Source organism: Salvelinus alpinus, chromosome 1 (genome assembly GCF_045679555.1).
Source record: "Salvelinus alpinus chromosome 1, SLU_Salpinus.1, whole genome shotgun sequence".
NCBI classification, from domain to species: Eukaryota; Metazoa; Chordata; class Actinopteri; order Salmoniformes; family Salmonidae; genus Salvelinus; species Salvelinus alpinus.
Window position 1 is genome coordinate 17,755,593 of NC_092086.1, and position 16,624 is coordinate 17,772,216.

At 47.1% G+C, this 16,624-nt stretch overlaps 1 protein-coding gene across 6 annotated transcripts in view; it reads left to right on the forward strand.

Moving 5' to 3' along the window:
* arhgap44a (Rho GTPase activating protein 44a) overlaps positions 1 to 16,624 on the forward strand; it is a 136,637-nt gene that overhangs the window by 85,060 nt on the left and 34,953 nt on the right. For 2 of the 6 annotated variants that reach the window (XR_011674503.1, XM_071395444.1), the window contains exons 17-19: positions 3,585 to 3,605; positions 4,757 to 4,954; positions 8,612 to 9,181. Coding sequence is in view for 5 of the 6 variants with exons in the window: in XM_071395444.1 (XP_071251545.1) it covers positions 3,585 to 3,605; positions 4,757 to 4,954; positions 8,612 to 9,181 (789 nt within the window). In the remaining variant the exon portion in view is untranslated. The remainder of the gene's footprint in view (positions 1 to 3,584; positions 3,606 to 4,756; positions 4,955 to 8,611; positions 9,182 to 16,624) is intronic. The other 4 variants (XM_071395514.1, XM_071395710.1, XM_071395793.1 and 1 more) reach the window with 4 other exon arrangements.

The window sequence follows — 16,624 nt, forward strand, 5'->3', positions numbered from 1 at the left end:
ATGCAGCATCTAAACCCACGTGATGTCACCCACTCCTTCTCTTCTCTCTGTTGGTTTTTTAAAGTCTTGAGCCAGAACCTCGAGGAACAGATTGCTAGTTTGTTAAAGACACATGACTCAGACAGAGTATTTACATAATGAACTAGATCTTTAAAGGTTTAACGAAGCATCTTTGAAAAAAAACGAAATTCATTCTACGAAGGTCTTATGAAGGTTTTATGAAGGCTTCTTAAAGCCTTTAAAGGGGCACTTCTCCAGCGTCTACATACAGTATGTGAAAACACAGCGTCTCTGTGATCTGTGGTTAAAAAGACTAGAAGACAGGCCCTTTAAAAAGGCCTTGTGACATCACAGGGTAGGTTTAAAGTAAAAAACTGTGATTTTATAAACCGGCATTTAGTTTTGAGCCCAATGGAGGGGATTTTCTTGCTCCAAACGTCACTGAGAATCTCATAGTGTTTGAAGATCACTTTTTTTTTTTTTATGTTTAAACTTTTGATGATGTCATCGGGTAGAACTTTTCAACGTAATGTTTTTTTTTCTACAAAACTTTGTGAAAACGCGCCGTTTTCAAAGTGATGGAATAGGCCTTTAAGTGGTTGTTCATCTACAGTGTTCTGATTTAGAGGTCTCAGTAGAACACAGAAAGAGGGTAGATAACTGCCCTGTCAATCATCCTCTCATCCAATTAGCTGTCAGCTTTATCAGCCCTCATCTAGAGAGGAGGGATACCTTAGGAATGCAAACACACCTTGTTTAAATAGTCTACACACACCTTGTTTAAATAGTATACACACACCTTGTATAAATAGTCTACACACACCTTGTTTAAATAGTCTACACACACCTTGTTTAAATAGTCTACACACACCTTGTTTAAATAGTCTACACACACCTTGTTTAAATAGTCCACACACACCTTGTTTAAATAGTCTACACACACCTTGTTTAAATAGTCCCGGCCCGGTGAGTGGCACCGTCTCTATGGCAACACGGAAGAAGTGATAGAGGTTGCTTCTAGTTGCTTCTTCGCATTCTCCTGAGATCTACACACACACACACACAAACACACACACACACACATGCACACGCACTCACACCATGCACGCACGCACGCACACCCAAACACAAACTCACACCACACACGCACACGCTCACACCTAGCCTATCCTTCTCAGTCTGGAACGTCACCTGTCCTCCCTGACTCACCAGGTGGAAAATCACTGGCAGACAGGGCAAAATCCTCCCTCACAGAAATAGTCTCGGAGAACCAGACATTGGAGCAACGTTGGAGCAACGGCACAAGATCCGGGCAGAATATTAGATTCTCTCTGACATTTAGAAAGGGGAAAACAGACAGACGACTCTCCCAACGAATCACAAGTTTGGGTAGGCGGAGCTTAAAATGTGGGCGGGAGTTGTGCTCATGTTTATCTAGGGCAACAAGCGGATACAGGAGTGACGTCACCGCCGACCCGCTTCCCATTTACAATTCCACATCTCTGTCCCAACTGACGGCTGAACCTCTACATACGTGTAAACCCGTAACGTTGGAACATTGAGGGAGGCAACCCATCTGTCCAGAGAGACTGTCACAGAGAGACTGTCCAGAGAGACTGTCACAGAGAGACTGTCCAGAGAGACTGTCAAAGGGAGACTGTCCAGAGAGACTGTCACAGAGAGACTGTCCAGAGAGACTGTCACAGAGAGACTGTCACAGGGAGACTGTCCAGAGAGACTGTCACAGAGAGACTGTCATAGAGAGACTGTCCAGAGAGACTGTCACAGAGAGACTGTCACAGAGAGACTGTCCAGAGAGACTGTCACAGAGAGACTGTCACAGAGAGACTGTCCAGAGAGACTGTCACAGAGAGACTGTCCAGAGAGACTGTCACAGGGAGACTGTCCAGAAAGACTGTCACAGAGAGACTGTCACAGAGACAGAGGAGACAGACAGATTTACTTTCCAATTGATATATCATTTTCTCCTCACACACTTCAACCCCAAACAGTTCTCCATGTGAGACACTGGTAGAAAATATCGTTTTTATCCACTCAGTATAATGAGCAGTTTTGTAACTTCGGCGGTTATCAAAGGCAGGCTATTGTTTCTGTGCCGGACTGAGGAGAGTTGTGACGATGTCTTTGTGTGTGAGTCCACTCCAGAGAACTCAGCTTGGCTTAATTACTGTATTAACTAACGAGGCACTCATTTTCTCTTGGAAGGACAGTGCGGGCTAGTCATTTGGTCTGGCATGTCCCAATACCTCTGAAACCCTCTATACCCTGTCACTGTGAATCTCATCCTCCGAATACAGACTACACTGTAGCCCTGTAGCCCACTAGCCTTCCACACTAGCCACTTACAATGGTCCCCTCTGTCCACACTAGCCCCTTCTACAGGTCCCCTCTGTAGCCCCCTAGACTTCGACACTAGCCCCTTCTACAGGTCCTTTCTGTAGGCCTCCAGCCTTCCACAATATCCCCTTCTACTGGTCCCCTCTGTAGCTCACTAGCCTTCCACACTAGCCCCTTCTATTGGTCCCCTTTGTAGGCACCTAGACTTCTACACTAGCCCCTTCTACACTCAGCACATTCCAATCTCTAGTCACTGGCCTAGCCCTCTATGTAGCTCCCTAACCCTCTATGTAGTTCCCTAAACCTCTATGTAGCTCCAAAACCCTCTATTTAGCTCCCTAACCCTCTATGTAGCTCCACAATTCTCAATGTAGCTACAAAACCCTCTATGTTGCTCCTTAACCCTCTATGTAGCTCTCTAACCCTCTATGTAGCTCCATACACCTCTATGTAGCTCCCTAGCCATCTATGTAGCTCCATAACCCTCTATGTAGCTCACTAACCCTCTATGTAGCTCACTAACCCTCTATGTAGCTCACTAACCCTCTATGTATCTCCCTAACCCTCTATGTAGCTCCCTAACCCTCTATGTAGCTCCTTAGCCCTCTATGTAGCTCCCTAACCCTCTATGTAGCTCCCTAACCCTCTATGTAGCTCCTTAGCCCTCTATGTAGCTCACTAACCCTCTATGTATCTCCCTAACCCTCTATGTAGCTCACTAACCCTCTATGTAGCTCACTAACCCTCTATGTATCTCCCTAACCCTCTATGTAGCTCACTAACCCTCTATGTAGCTGCCTAACCTTCTATGTAGCTCACTAACCCTCTATGTAGCTCACTAACCCTCTATGTAGCTCCCTAACCCTCTATGTAGCTCCTTAACCCTCTATGTAGCTCCCTAACCCTCTATGTAGCTCCTTAGCCCTCTATGTAGCTCACTAACCCTCTATGTATCTCCCTAACCCTCTATGTAGCTCACTAACCCTCTATGTAGCTCCCTAACCCTCTATGTAGCTCCCTAGCCCTCTATGTAGCTCCCTAAGTGTCTATGTAGCTGCCTAGCCATCTATGTAGCTCCATAACCCTCTATGTAGCTCCCTAACCCTCTATGTAGCTGCCTAACCCTCTATCTAGCTCCATAGCCCTCTAAACTAGCCTCTGTGTATGAATAGACAATGAACAGAATGTGTCTCTTACGTGCCTCTCGTTTCTTTGCCCCGTCAAAGCAGCATAAGGAAAATACAAAGGTACTGTATGGTTCCTCCTCTAGTCCTGACCTCCTCTAGTCCTGACCTCCTCTAGTCCGGACCTCCTCTAGTCCTGACCTCCTTTAGTCCCCTGACCTCCTCCTCTAGTCCTGACCTCCTCCTCCTCTAGTCATGACCTCCTCCTCCTCTAGTCCTGACCTCCTCCTCCTCTAGTCCTGACCTCCTCCAGTCCACTGACCTCCTCCTCCTCTAGTCCTGACCTCCTCCTCCTCTAGTCCTGACCTCTTCCTCCTCTAGTCCTGACCTCCTCCTCCTCTAGTCCTGACCTCCTCCTCCTCTAGTCCTGACCTCCTCCTCCTCTAGTCCTGACCTCCTCCTCCTCTAGTCCTGACCTCCTCCTCCTCTAGTCCTGACCTCCTCCTCCTCTAGTCCTGACCTCTTCCTCCTCTAGTCATGACCTCCTCCTCCTCTAGTCCTGACCTCCTCCTCCTCTAGTCCTGACCTCCTCCTCCTCTAGTCCTGACCTCCTCCTCCTCTAGTCCTGACCTCTTCCTCCTCTAGTCCTGACCTCCTCCTCTAGTCCTGACCTCCTCCTCCTCTAGTCCTGACCTCCTCCTCCTCTAGTCCTGACCTCCTCCTCCTCTAGTCCTGACCTCCTCCTCCTCTAGTCCTGACCTCCTCCTCCTCTAGTCCTGACCTCCTCTAGTCCTGACCTCTTCCTCCTCTAGTCCTGACCTCCTCCTCTAGTCCTGACCTCCTCCTCCTCTAGTCCTGACCTCCTCCTCCTCTAGTCCTGACCTCCTCCTCTAGTCCTGACCTCCTCCTCCTCTAGTCCTGACCTCCTCCTCCTCTAGTCCTGACCTCCTCCTCCTCTAGTCCTGACCTCCTCCTCCTCTAGTCCTGACCTCTTCCTCCTCTAGTCCTGACCTCCTCCTCTAGTCCTGACCTCCTCCTCCTCTAGTCATGACCTCCTCCTCCTCTAGTCCTTACCTCCTCCTCCTCTAGTCCTGACCTCCTCCTCCTCTAGTCCTGACCTCCTCCTCCTCTAGTCCTGACCTCTTCCTCCTCTAGTCCTGACCTCCTCTAGTCCTGACCTCCTCCTCTCAACTCTCTATTTCTCTACAGTTTGTTTCGTTTTTTAATCGTCTCGTCTGACCGTCTCTTGTTTTATGCATCTCTGTCCCTCTCAGTATGGGTGTCCGGGTGATGGACACATCCTGGGTGTCCCGTAAGGGTTCGTCCACCCTGGCCCGTAAGGCCTCGTCCACCCCTCCCAGTGTCCAGGGTCCTGGCTCCCCTGCTGACCACTCCCTCATCCTGGAGCAGCCTGGAGAGCTGGCCCAGTCCCCCTCACCCCCACCTCAACCTGGGGAAAGGGACCGGATCGGGTAAGTCCCCACCACCACCACCATGGAGGATTCCTCCTCTCCACCTTCCTCCCGTCTTCACCATCATCATCATCATCTTCACCAGCTCTCCATGACTTGTCTTGAAGTGTTTGAGCCGTTGTTGTGTTGTTGTTGTGTTGTTATATGTCTCACAGACTTGTTCATCTCGTCTCCTCTCTGACATGATTTGGGGTTCTTTCCCGTCTGCCTGTTTCTCCTCATCGTCTGTCCCTCCACTTCACCGTTGTTGTTCAGTCTGTCAGGTTTATGTCACTGTGGGAGCTAATGAAGAGGGGCTAGCTAACGTTCCTTCAGGTTTATGTCACTGTGGGAGCTAATGAAGAGGGGCTAGCTAACGTTCCTTCAGGTTTGTGTCACTGTGGGAGCTAATGAAGAGGGGCTAGCTAACGTTCCTTCAGGTTTATGTCACTGTGGGAGCTAATGAAGAGGGGCTAGCTAACGTTCCTTCAGGTTTGTGTCACTGTGGGAGCTAATGAAGAGGGGCTAGCTAACGTTCCTTCAGGTTTATGTCACTGTGGGAGCTAATGAAGAGGGGCTAGCTAACGTTCCTTCAGGTTTATGTCACTGTGGGAGCTAATGAAGAGGGGCTAGCTAACGTTCCTTCAGGTTTATGTCACTGTGGGAGCTAATGAAGAGGGGCTAGCTAACGTTCCTTCAGGTTTATGTCACTGTGGGAGCTAATGAAGAGGGGCTAGCTAACGTTCCTTCAGGTTTGAGAGGTGCACTATGGTTTATATCCCACCTCACGTTTTCATCAACACTTTATTTGAAGTACATACGTCTACGTTTTCTTTGTTTAAATGTCACATATCATTTCACTCCACAAGTCTCTGACAGCATGTAATTATTCAACCTGATCCCTGTGACGTGGTGTGGCTTGAGGTGACCTCCGTTGCCATGGCTACTTTGTTTTCTGCTGACACACACTGAGTGACTTTGACCGTTTTGATTTCTCCTCTCATCTTAAACCGCAGCAGTTATTAATACAATCCATCCCAGTTAATATCACATTAAAGTGGCAATCTGGGATTGATACATCCATCTTGTTCTTGTTTGTATTAATAATGCCTGTGTCCATGTGACATGTTGCAGAAAAGTTGTTTATAAGATATGCTTGGTTTATGGCTTGTGATTGGCTTATTCTCCCTCCTGCTCTGTTGGCTCTTTCAGCCAATGAGATGAAAGGGGTTTTGTGTCCCTCTCACACTGCCCTGGGCTGGCTGAGGGAACTCTATAACATTAAATGTTGACTTTTTGCCCGAGTGGGCCCATATTAGAGTCATTAAGCATCTCAGAGTAGGAGTGATGGTCTAAGATCAGTTTAGCCTTTTAGCTCGTAATTAATATTATTACCTGGACACGGTGACCTGATCCTAGATCAGCACTCCTACTCTGAGACAGCTTTCTGAATATGAGCCGTGGTCAAACATAAAGGCCAATCTCAGGCTACTACATTCTGTAGAGGTCAAAGACATGTGGGTTATCCTTCTAGTTGGTTACAGACTGTTTCACCATGACCAGCCTCTTGCAGTGTGAAGACACCAGTTGATCACAGAGTTTTACAGGCTCCACAGCAGCCCCCTTTCCTTTCCTTTGGGAATCCCTTTTTCTTTTGCTGTTCTTTCTGCTTGTTGTTTCTCTTCACAAAGCTGACTGCAGTCTGTGTGCTAAGCTTGGTTCCCTCCCCACGGTCCGCTTGCCTTCTCCGCAGCAGAAAACAAACGCAGATTTTTAGTTTTAATCTGGATTAGACACTAACTACCAACCTAACTAACACCTCAGTAATCACAACAAGATAACCATCTCGCACCGCCACCACCACTACCACCGCCACCGCTACTACCGCCACCACTACCACCACTACTACCGCCACCACTACCACCACTACTACCGCCACCACTACCACCACCACTACCACCACTACTATCGCCACCACTACCACCGCTACTACCACCACTACTACTGCCACCACTACCACCGCTACTACCGCCACCACTACCACCACTACTACCGCCACCACTACCACCACCACTACCACCACTACTATCGCCACCACTACCACCGCTACTACCACCACTACTACTGCCACCACTACCACCGCTACTACCGCCACCACTACCACCACTACTACCGCCACCACTACCACCACTACCGCCACCACTACCACCACTACTATCGCCACCACTACCACCGCTACTACCACCACTACTACTGCCACCACTACCACCGCTACTACCGCCACTACTACTGCCACCACTACCGCCACCACTACCACCACTACCGCCACCACTACCGCCACCACTACCACCACTACTACCGCCACCACTACCACCGCTACTACCACCACTACTACTGCCACCACTACCACCGCTACTACCACCATTACTACCGCCACCACTACCACCACTACTACCGCCACCACTACCACCACTACTACTGCCACCACTACCACCGCTACTACCACCACTACTACTGCCACCAGTACCACCACCACTACCACTACCACCGCTACTACCACCACCACTAACACCACAACTACCACCACTACTACTGCCACCAGTACCACCACCACTACCACCACTACTACCACCATTACTACTGCCACCACTACCACCACTACTACCGCCACCACTACCACCGCCACCACCAGTACCACCACCACTACCACCACTACTACCACCATTACTACTGCCACCACTACCACCACTACTACCGCCACCACTACCACCACTACCGCCACCACTACCACCACTACTATCGCCACCACTACCACCGCTACTACCACCACTACTACTGCCACCACTACCACCGCTACTACCGCCACTACTACTGCCACCACTACCGCCACCACTACCACCACTACCGCCACCACTACCGCCACCACTACCGCCACCACTACCACCACTACTACCGCCACCACTACCACCGCTACTACCACCACTACTACTGCCACCACTACCACCGCTACTACCACCATTACTACCGCCACCACTACCACCACTACTACCGCCACCACTACCACCACTACTACTGCCACCACTACCACCGCTACTACCACCACTACTACTGCCACCAGTACCACCACCACTACCACTACCACCGCTACTACCACCACCACTAACACCACAACTACCACCACTACTACTGCCACCAGTACCACCACCACTACCACCACTACTACCACCATTACTACTGCCTCCACTACCACCACTACTACCGCCACCACTACCACCGCCACCACCACTACCACCACCACTACCACCGCCACCACCACCACTGCCACCACCACCACCGCCGCCACCGCAACCACCGCCACCACTACCGCAACCACCGCCGCCACCACCACCGCAACCACCGCCACCACCACCACCGCCACCACCACCACTACTACCACCTCCACCACCTCCACCACCACCGCAACCACCGCCACCACTACCACCACTACCGCCACCAGTACCACCGCCGCAACCACCGCCACCACCACCACCGCTACCACCACCACCGCCACCACCACCACCGCCGCCACCGCAACCACCACCACCACCACCACCTCCACCTCCACCACCACCACCGCCCCGTCTCCCTCTGTTCAGCTACAGCTCTTTCTTCTTTGTTCTGTTCTTTATATACTTACAGCTCAGACGACGCGTCGCCCAATCGGCCGGACTCCTCTCATGTCTACCCTCCCCCCGGGCCAGGGGAGGTGCGGCCGCCCCCTCCCTACCCCACCTCCACCCTACCCCACCCCGCCCCCCACCACTTCTACCCCCACCCCAAGGTCCTACCCTGTCCTCGCCCCGTGGCCCCAGGGCCAGAGTCCCAGCCCCCCGGCTCCCCTCCTCTCCCGCTGCGATGGTCTGGCTTCACCCCCCCTCTCCCGCCTCCCACCTCCTCCTCTTCCTCCTCCTCTTCCTCGCTTGACATCAACTCCAACCCCAAACCCAGCTGCCTGCATTTCCCCTCCAAACACGGCCTCCCGCACGGCCACCCGCTGCCAGGTGACATGTCGCTGCCGCCTCATGCTCCCCTGCCCCCCGATATGTGTAAGGCCTCGCCCCTCTACATGAAAACCCCCCTGGTACTGGCCCGTCATGACCTGTCCCTGGGCATGAGCATGGGCAACCCCCCTAGCCTGCTGTCCTCCGCCCCCCCGCTGTGGGCTACATGTCCCTGTGCCAGAGAGAGAGGACTCCCCAGGCTGACTAGGTAAATACAATGCCTGCCTGCCTGCCCCCCTCGCCAGTCCTGCCTACCTGCTGCCTGCCCTGACACTGAGACAGACATACAGACAGGCAAACAGATGCAGGAGGGTATGGAGACACCACCCACTACACCACAGAGAGAGAGAGAGAGCAGAGAGAGAGCAGAGAGAGGTCAGAGAGAGAGAGAGCAGAGAGATAGAGAGAGAGTGAGCAGAGAGATAGAGAGAGAGTGAGCAGAGAGATAGAGAGAGAGTGAGCTTACCAGCTCTTTTTCCAGGTGGCCACATGTCCTGTCCATGTCCTTTATCTTGCTGGCTCATATTTTGGTGTTTTTGCTGATCTGTAACATTCACGTTGCCAGGGGATGCCTCTCCAGGGAGTTGCCTAGCAACTGAGGATGTTACTGCCTTTTGCACAGAACAGAAAATTAATAAATGCATGAATAACACTGTATATGATTATCTACAAGCATATTAATGTATTACTAATGTAGTTTAAATCGTAGTGAAGGTTTTTCTGGTCAACTGATGCACAACTTTTGGATATTCCAAACGCATCATTGTTTACTATATCAAGTCAATCAGAAGACCAGGAAGTCAATCACAAGACCAGGAAGTCAATCAGAAGATCATAAAGTCAATCAGAAGATCAGGAAATCAATCAGGAGATCAGGAAATCAATGAGAAGATCAGGAAGTCAATTAGAGGACCAGGACATCAAACCTTAGACCAGGAAATCAATCAGTAGACCAGGACATCAATCAGTAGACCAGGAAATCAATCAGTAGACCAGGAAATCAATCAGTAGTTCAGGAAATCAATCAGAAGACAAGGAAATCAATCAGGAGACCAGGAAATCAATGAGAAGATCAGGAAATCAATCAGAAGACCAGGAAACCATCTAATGACCTGGGAGTGGGAAGTTCAGGCTCATCAATCCACAGTCACCATCTAATGACCTGGGAGTTGGAAGTTCAGGCTCATCAATCCACAGTCACCATCCAATGACCTTGGAGTTGGAAGTTCAGGCTCATCAATCTACAGTCACCATCCAATGATGAGTGTGTATATAGTCTAGTGAGTGTGTCTATAGTCTAGTGAGTGTATATATAGTCTAGTGAGTGTATATATAGTCTAGTGAGTTTGTATATAGTCTAGTGAGTTAGTTTATAGTCTAGTGAGTGTGTCTATAGTCTAGTGAGTGTGTATATAGTCTAGTGAGTGTGTATGTAGTCTAGTGAGTGTATATATAGTCTAGTGAGTGTGTATGTAGTCTAGTGAGTGTATATATAGTCTAGTGAGTGTCTATAGTCTAGTGAGTTTGTTTATAGTCTAGTGAGTGTCTATAGTCTAGTGAGTGTGTCTATAGTCTAGTGAGTGTGTATATAGTCTAGTGAGTGTGTATGTAGTCTAGTGAGTGTATATATAGTCTAGTGAGTGTCTATAGTCTAGTGAGTGTGTCTATAGTCTAGTGAGTGTGTATATAGTCTAGTGAGTGTGTATATAGTCTAGTGAGTGTATATATAGTCTAGTGAGTGTGTATATAGTCTAGTGAGTGTGTATGTAGTCTAGTGAGTGTGTATATAGTCTAGTGAGTGTGTATATAGTCTAGTGAGTGTGTATATAGTCTAGTGAGTGTGTATATAGTCTAGTGAGTGTGTATGTAGTCTAGTGAGTGTATATATAGTCTAGTGAGTGTCTATAGTCTAGTGAGTTTGTTTATAGTCTAGTGAGTGTCTATAGTCTAGTGAGTGTGTCTATAGTCTAGTGAGTGTGTATATAGTCTAGTGAGTGTGTATGTAGTCTAGTGAGTGTATATATAGTCTAGTGAGTGTCTATAGTCTAGTGAGTGTGTCTATAGTCTAGTGAGTGTGTATATAGTCTAGTGAGTGTGTATATAGTCTAGTGAGTGTGTATATAGTCTAGTGAGTGTGTATGTAGTCTAGTGAGTGTATATATAGTCTAGTGAGTGTCTATAGTCTAGTGAGTGTTTCTATAGTCTAGTGAGTGTGTATATAGTCTAGTGAGTGTCTATAGTCTAGTGAGTGTTTCTATAGTCTAGTGAGTGTGTTTATAGTCTAGTGAGTGTGTATATAGTCAAGTGAGTTAGTTTATAGTCTAGTGAGTGTGTATATAGTCAAGTGAGTTAGTTTATAGTCTAGTGAGTGTGTATATAGTCTAGTGAGTTAGTTTATAGTCTAGTGAGTGTGTATATAGTCTAGTGAGTGTGTATATAGTCTAGTGAGTGTGTATATAGTCTAGTGAGTGTGTACATAGTCTAGTGAGTGTGTACATAGTCTAGTGAGTGTATATATACTCTAGTGAGTTAGTTTATAGTCTAGTGAGTGTGTATATAGTCTAGTGAGTGTATATATAGTCTAGTGAGTGTGTCTATAGTCTAGTGAGTGTATATAGTCTAGTGAGTGTATATAGTCTAGTGAGTGTGTATATAGTCTAGTGAGTGTATATATAGTCTAGTGAGTGTCTATAGTCTAGTGAGTGTGTATATAGTCTAGCGGAGTCAATCACCACCTTCCGGAGACACCTGAAACCCCACCTCTTTAAGGAATACCTAGGATAGGATAAAGTAATCCTTCTCACCCCCCCCCCCCCCCCCCTTAAAAGATTTAGATGCACTATTGTAAAGTGGCTGTTCCACTGGATGTCATAAGGTGAATGCACCAATTTGTAAGTCGCTCTGGATAAGAGCGTCTGCTAAATGACTTAAATGTAAATGTAAATGTAGTGAGTGTGTATATAGTCTAGTGAGTGTGTATATAGTCTAGTGAGTGTGTATATATATAGTCTAGTGAGTTAGTTTATAGTCTAGTGAGTGTGTATATAGTCTAGTGAGTGTATATATACTCTAGTGAGTTAGTTTATAGTCTAGTGAGTGTGTATATAGTCTAGTGAGTGTATATATAGTCTAGTGAGTGTGTATATAGTCTAGTGAGTGTTTATATAGTCTAGTGAGTGTGTATATACTCTAGTGAGTTAGTTTATAGTCTAGTGAGTGTGTATATAGTCTAGTGAGTGTGTATATAGTCTAGTGAGTGTGTATATACTCTAGTGAGTTAGTTTATAGTCTAGTGAGTGTGTCTATAGTCTAGTGAGTGTATATATAGTCTAGTGAGTGTGTATATAGTCTAGTGAGTGTGTATATACTCTAGTGAGTTAGTTTATAGTCTAGTGAGTGTGTATATAGTCTAGTGAGTGTATATATAGTCTAGTGAGTGTGTATATAGTCTAGTGAGTGTGTATATAGTCTAGTGAGTGTATATATACTCTAGTGAGTTGGTTTATAGTCTAGTGAGTGTGTCTATAGTCTAGTGAGTGTATATTGTCTAGTGAGTGTGTATATAGTCTAGTGAGTGTATATAGTCTAGTGAGTGTGTATATATATAGTCTAGTGAGTGTGTATATATATAGTCTAGTGAGTGTGTATATATATAGTCTAGTGAGTGTGTATATAGTCTAGTGAGTGTGTATATAGTCTAGTGAGTGTGTATAGTCTAGTGAGTGTATATATAGTCTAGTGAGCGTATATATATATATATAGTCTAGTGAGTGTGTATATATATAGTCTAGTGAGTGTGTGTCAGGTCAGTGCAAGATAGAGTCATTGCAGATAGTTTGGGTAACCATTAATTGACTATTTAGCCGTGTCCAGTGTCCTGTGTCCAGTGTCCTGTCTCCAGTGTCCTGTGTCCTGTCTCCAGTGTTCCAGTAGAGTCAATACCACTAGATGTAGTAGGGCAGCAGGAGTCATTATACCAATTCTGTCCATGTCACAGTCTCAAATGGCACCCTATTCTGTACATAGTGCACTACTTTGGACCAGGGGCCATAGAGATATGGTCAAAAGTAGTGCACTATGTAGTGAATAGGGTGCCACTTGGGACGCATCCTACGTCAACATTTCAGAAGCAGCCTGCTTGGTGATGTTCCTTTCCACTCTCCGTGATTCCTCATTCACACAAACCCCTATAATGTTCACACTGGTAGACTCTAATGTCCCCTATACTGTTCACACTGGTAGACTCTAATGTCCCCTATACTGTTCACACTGGTAGACTCTAATGTCCCCTATACTGTTCACACTGGTAGACTCTAATGTCCCCTATACTGTTCAGACTGGTAGACTCTAATGTCCCCTATACTGTTCACACTGGTAGACTCTAGTGTCCCCTATACTGTTCACACTGGTAGACTCTAGTATCCCCTATTCTGTTCACACTGGTAGACTCTAGTGTCCCCTATACTGTTCACACTGGTAGACTCTAGTATCCCCTATACTGTTCACACTGGTAGACTCTAGTGTCCCCTATACTGTTCACACTGGTAGACTCTAGTGTCCCCTATACTGTTCACACTGGTAGACTCTAGTGTTCCCTATACTCTCTGAAGTACACACTGTCTAGTGACCCCTATACCCTCTGAAGTACACACTGTCTAGTGACCCCTATACCCTCTGACGTACACACTGTCTAGTGACCCCTATACCCTCTGAAGTACACACTGTCTAGTGACCCCTATACCCTCTGAAGTACACACTGTCTAGTGACCCCTATACCCTCTGAAGTACACACTGTCTAGTGACCCCTATACCCTCTGAAGTACACACTGTCTAGTGACCCCTATACCCTCTGACGTACACACTGTCTAGTGACCCCTATACCCTCTGAAGTACACACTGTCTAGTGACCCCTATACCCTCTGACGTACACAATGTCTAGTGACCCCTATACCCTCTGAAGTACACACTGTCTAGTGACCCCTATACCCTCTGACGTACACACTGTCTAGTGACCCCTATACCCTCTGACGTACACACTGTCTAGTGACCCCTATACCCTCTGAAGTACACACTGTCTAGTGACCCCTATACCCTCTGAAGTACACACTGTCTAGTGACCCCTATACCCTCTGACGTACACACTGTCTAGTGACCCCTATACCCTCTGAAGTACACACTGTCTAGTGACCCCTATACCCTCTGAAGTACACACTGTCTAGTGACCCCTATACCCTCTGAAGTACACACTGTCTAGTGACCCCTATACCCTCTGAAGTACACACTGTCTAGTGACCCCTATACCCTCTGAAGTACACACTGTCTAGTGACCCCTATACCCACTGACGTACACACTGTCTAGTGACCCCTATACCCTCTGAAGTACACACTGTCTAGTGACCCCTATACCCTCTGAAGTACACACTGTCTAGTGACCCCTATACCCTCTGAAGTACACACTGTCTAGTGACCCCTATACCCTCTTACGTACACACTGTCTAGTGACCCCTATACCCTCTGAAGTACACACTGTCTAGTGACCCCTATACCCTCTGAAGTACACACTGTCTAGTGACCCCTATACCCTCTGACGTACACACTGTCTAGTGACCCCTATACCCTCTGAAGTACACACTGTCTAGTGACCCCTATACCCTCTGAAGTACACACTGTCTAGTGACCCCTATACCCTCTGAAGTACACACTGTCTAGTGACCCCTATACCCTCTGACGTACACACTGTCTAGTGACCCCTATACCCTCTGAAGTACACACTGTCTAGTGACCCCTATACCCTCTGACGTACACACTGTCTAGTGACCCCTATACCCTCTGAAGTACACACTCTCTAGTGACCCCTATACCCTCTGACGTACACACTGTCTAGTGACCCATATACCCTCTGAAGTACACACTGTCTAGTGACCCCTATACCCTCTGACGTACACACTGTCTAGTGACCCATATACCCTCTGAAGTACACACTGTCTAGTGACCCCTATACCCTCTGAAGTACACACTGTCTAGTGACCCCTATACCCTCTGACGTACACACTGTCTAGTGACCCCTATACCCTCTGAAGTACACACTGTCTAGTGACCCCTATACCCTCTGAAGTACACACTGTCTAGTGACCCCTATACCCTCTGAAGTACACACTGTCTAGTGACCCCTATCTGGTGTTAAAGGCCTGATATGATGGGAGCTAGTTATTATTATTACCAGTCAGTAACTACAGCAACACAACAGACCCAGATACTATGTAGTAACTACAGCAACACAACAGACCCAGATACTATGTAGTAACTACAGCAACACAACAGACCCAGATACTATGTAGTAACTACAGCAACACAACAGACCCAGATACTATGTAGTAACTACAGCAACACAACAGACCCAGATACTATGTAGTAACTACAGCAACACAACAGACCCAGATACTATGTAGTAACTACAGCAACACAACAGACCCAGATACTATGTAGTAACTACAGCAACACAACAGACCCAGATACTATGTAGTAACTACAGCAACACAACAGACCCAGATACTATGTAGTAACTACAGCAACACAACAGACCCAGACACTATGTAGTAACTACAGCAACACAACAGACCCAGATACTATGTAGTAACTACAGCAACACAACAGACCCAGATACTATGTAGTAACTACAGCAACACAACAGACCCAGATACTATGTAGTAGGTTACAGCAACACAACAGACCCAGATACTATGTAGTAACTACAGCAACACAACAGACCCAGATACTATGTAGTAGGTTACAGCAACACAACAGACCCAGATACTATGTAGTAACTACAGCAACACAACAGACCCAGATACTATGTAGTAACTACAGCAACACAACAGACCCAGATACTATGTAGTAACTACAGCAACACAACAGACCCAGATACTATGTAGTAACTACAGCAACACAACAGACCCAGATACTATGTAGTAGGTTACAGCAACACAACAGACCCAGATACTATGTAGTAGGTTACAGCAACAAAACAGACCCAGATACTATGTAGTAACTACAGCAACACAACAGACCCAGATACTATGTAGTAGGTTACAGCAACACAACAGACCCAGATACTATGTAGTAACTACAGCAACACAACAGACCCAGATACTATGTAGTAACTACAGCAACACAACAGACCCAGATACTATGTAGTAACTACAGCAACACAACAGACCCAGATACTATGTAGTAACTACAGCAACACAACAAGACCCAGATACTATGTAGTAGGTTACAGCAACACAACAGACCCAGATACTATGTAGTAACTACAGCAACACAACAGACCCAGATACTATGTAGTAGGTTACAGCAACACAACAGACCCAGATACTATGTAGTAGGCTACAGCAACACAACAGACCCAGATACTATGTAGTAAGCTACAGCAACACAACAGACCCAGATACTATGTAGTAGGTTACAGCAACACAACAGACCCAGATACTATGTAGTAGGTTACAGCAACACAACAGACCCAGATACTATGTAGTAGGTTACAGCAACACAACAGACCCAGATACTATGTAGTAGGTTACAGCAACACAACAGACCCAGATACTATGTAGTAGGTTACAGCAACACAACAGACCCAGATACTATGTAGTAA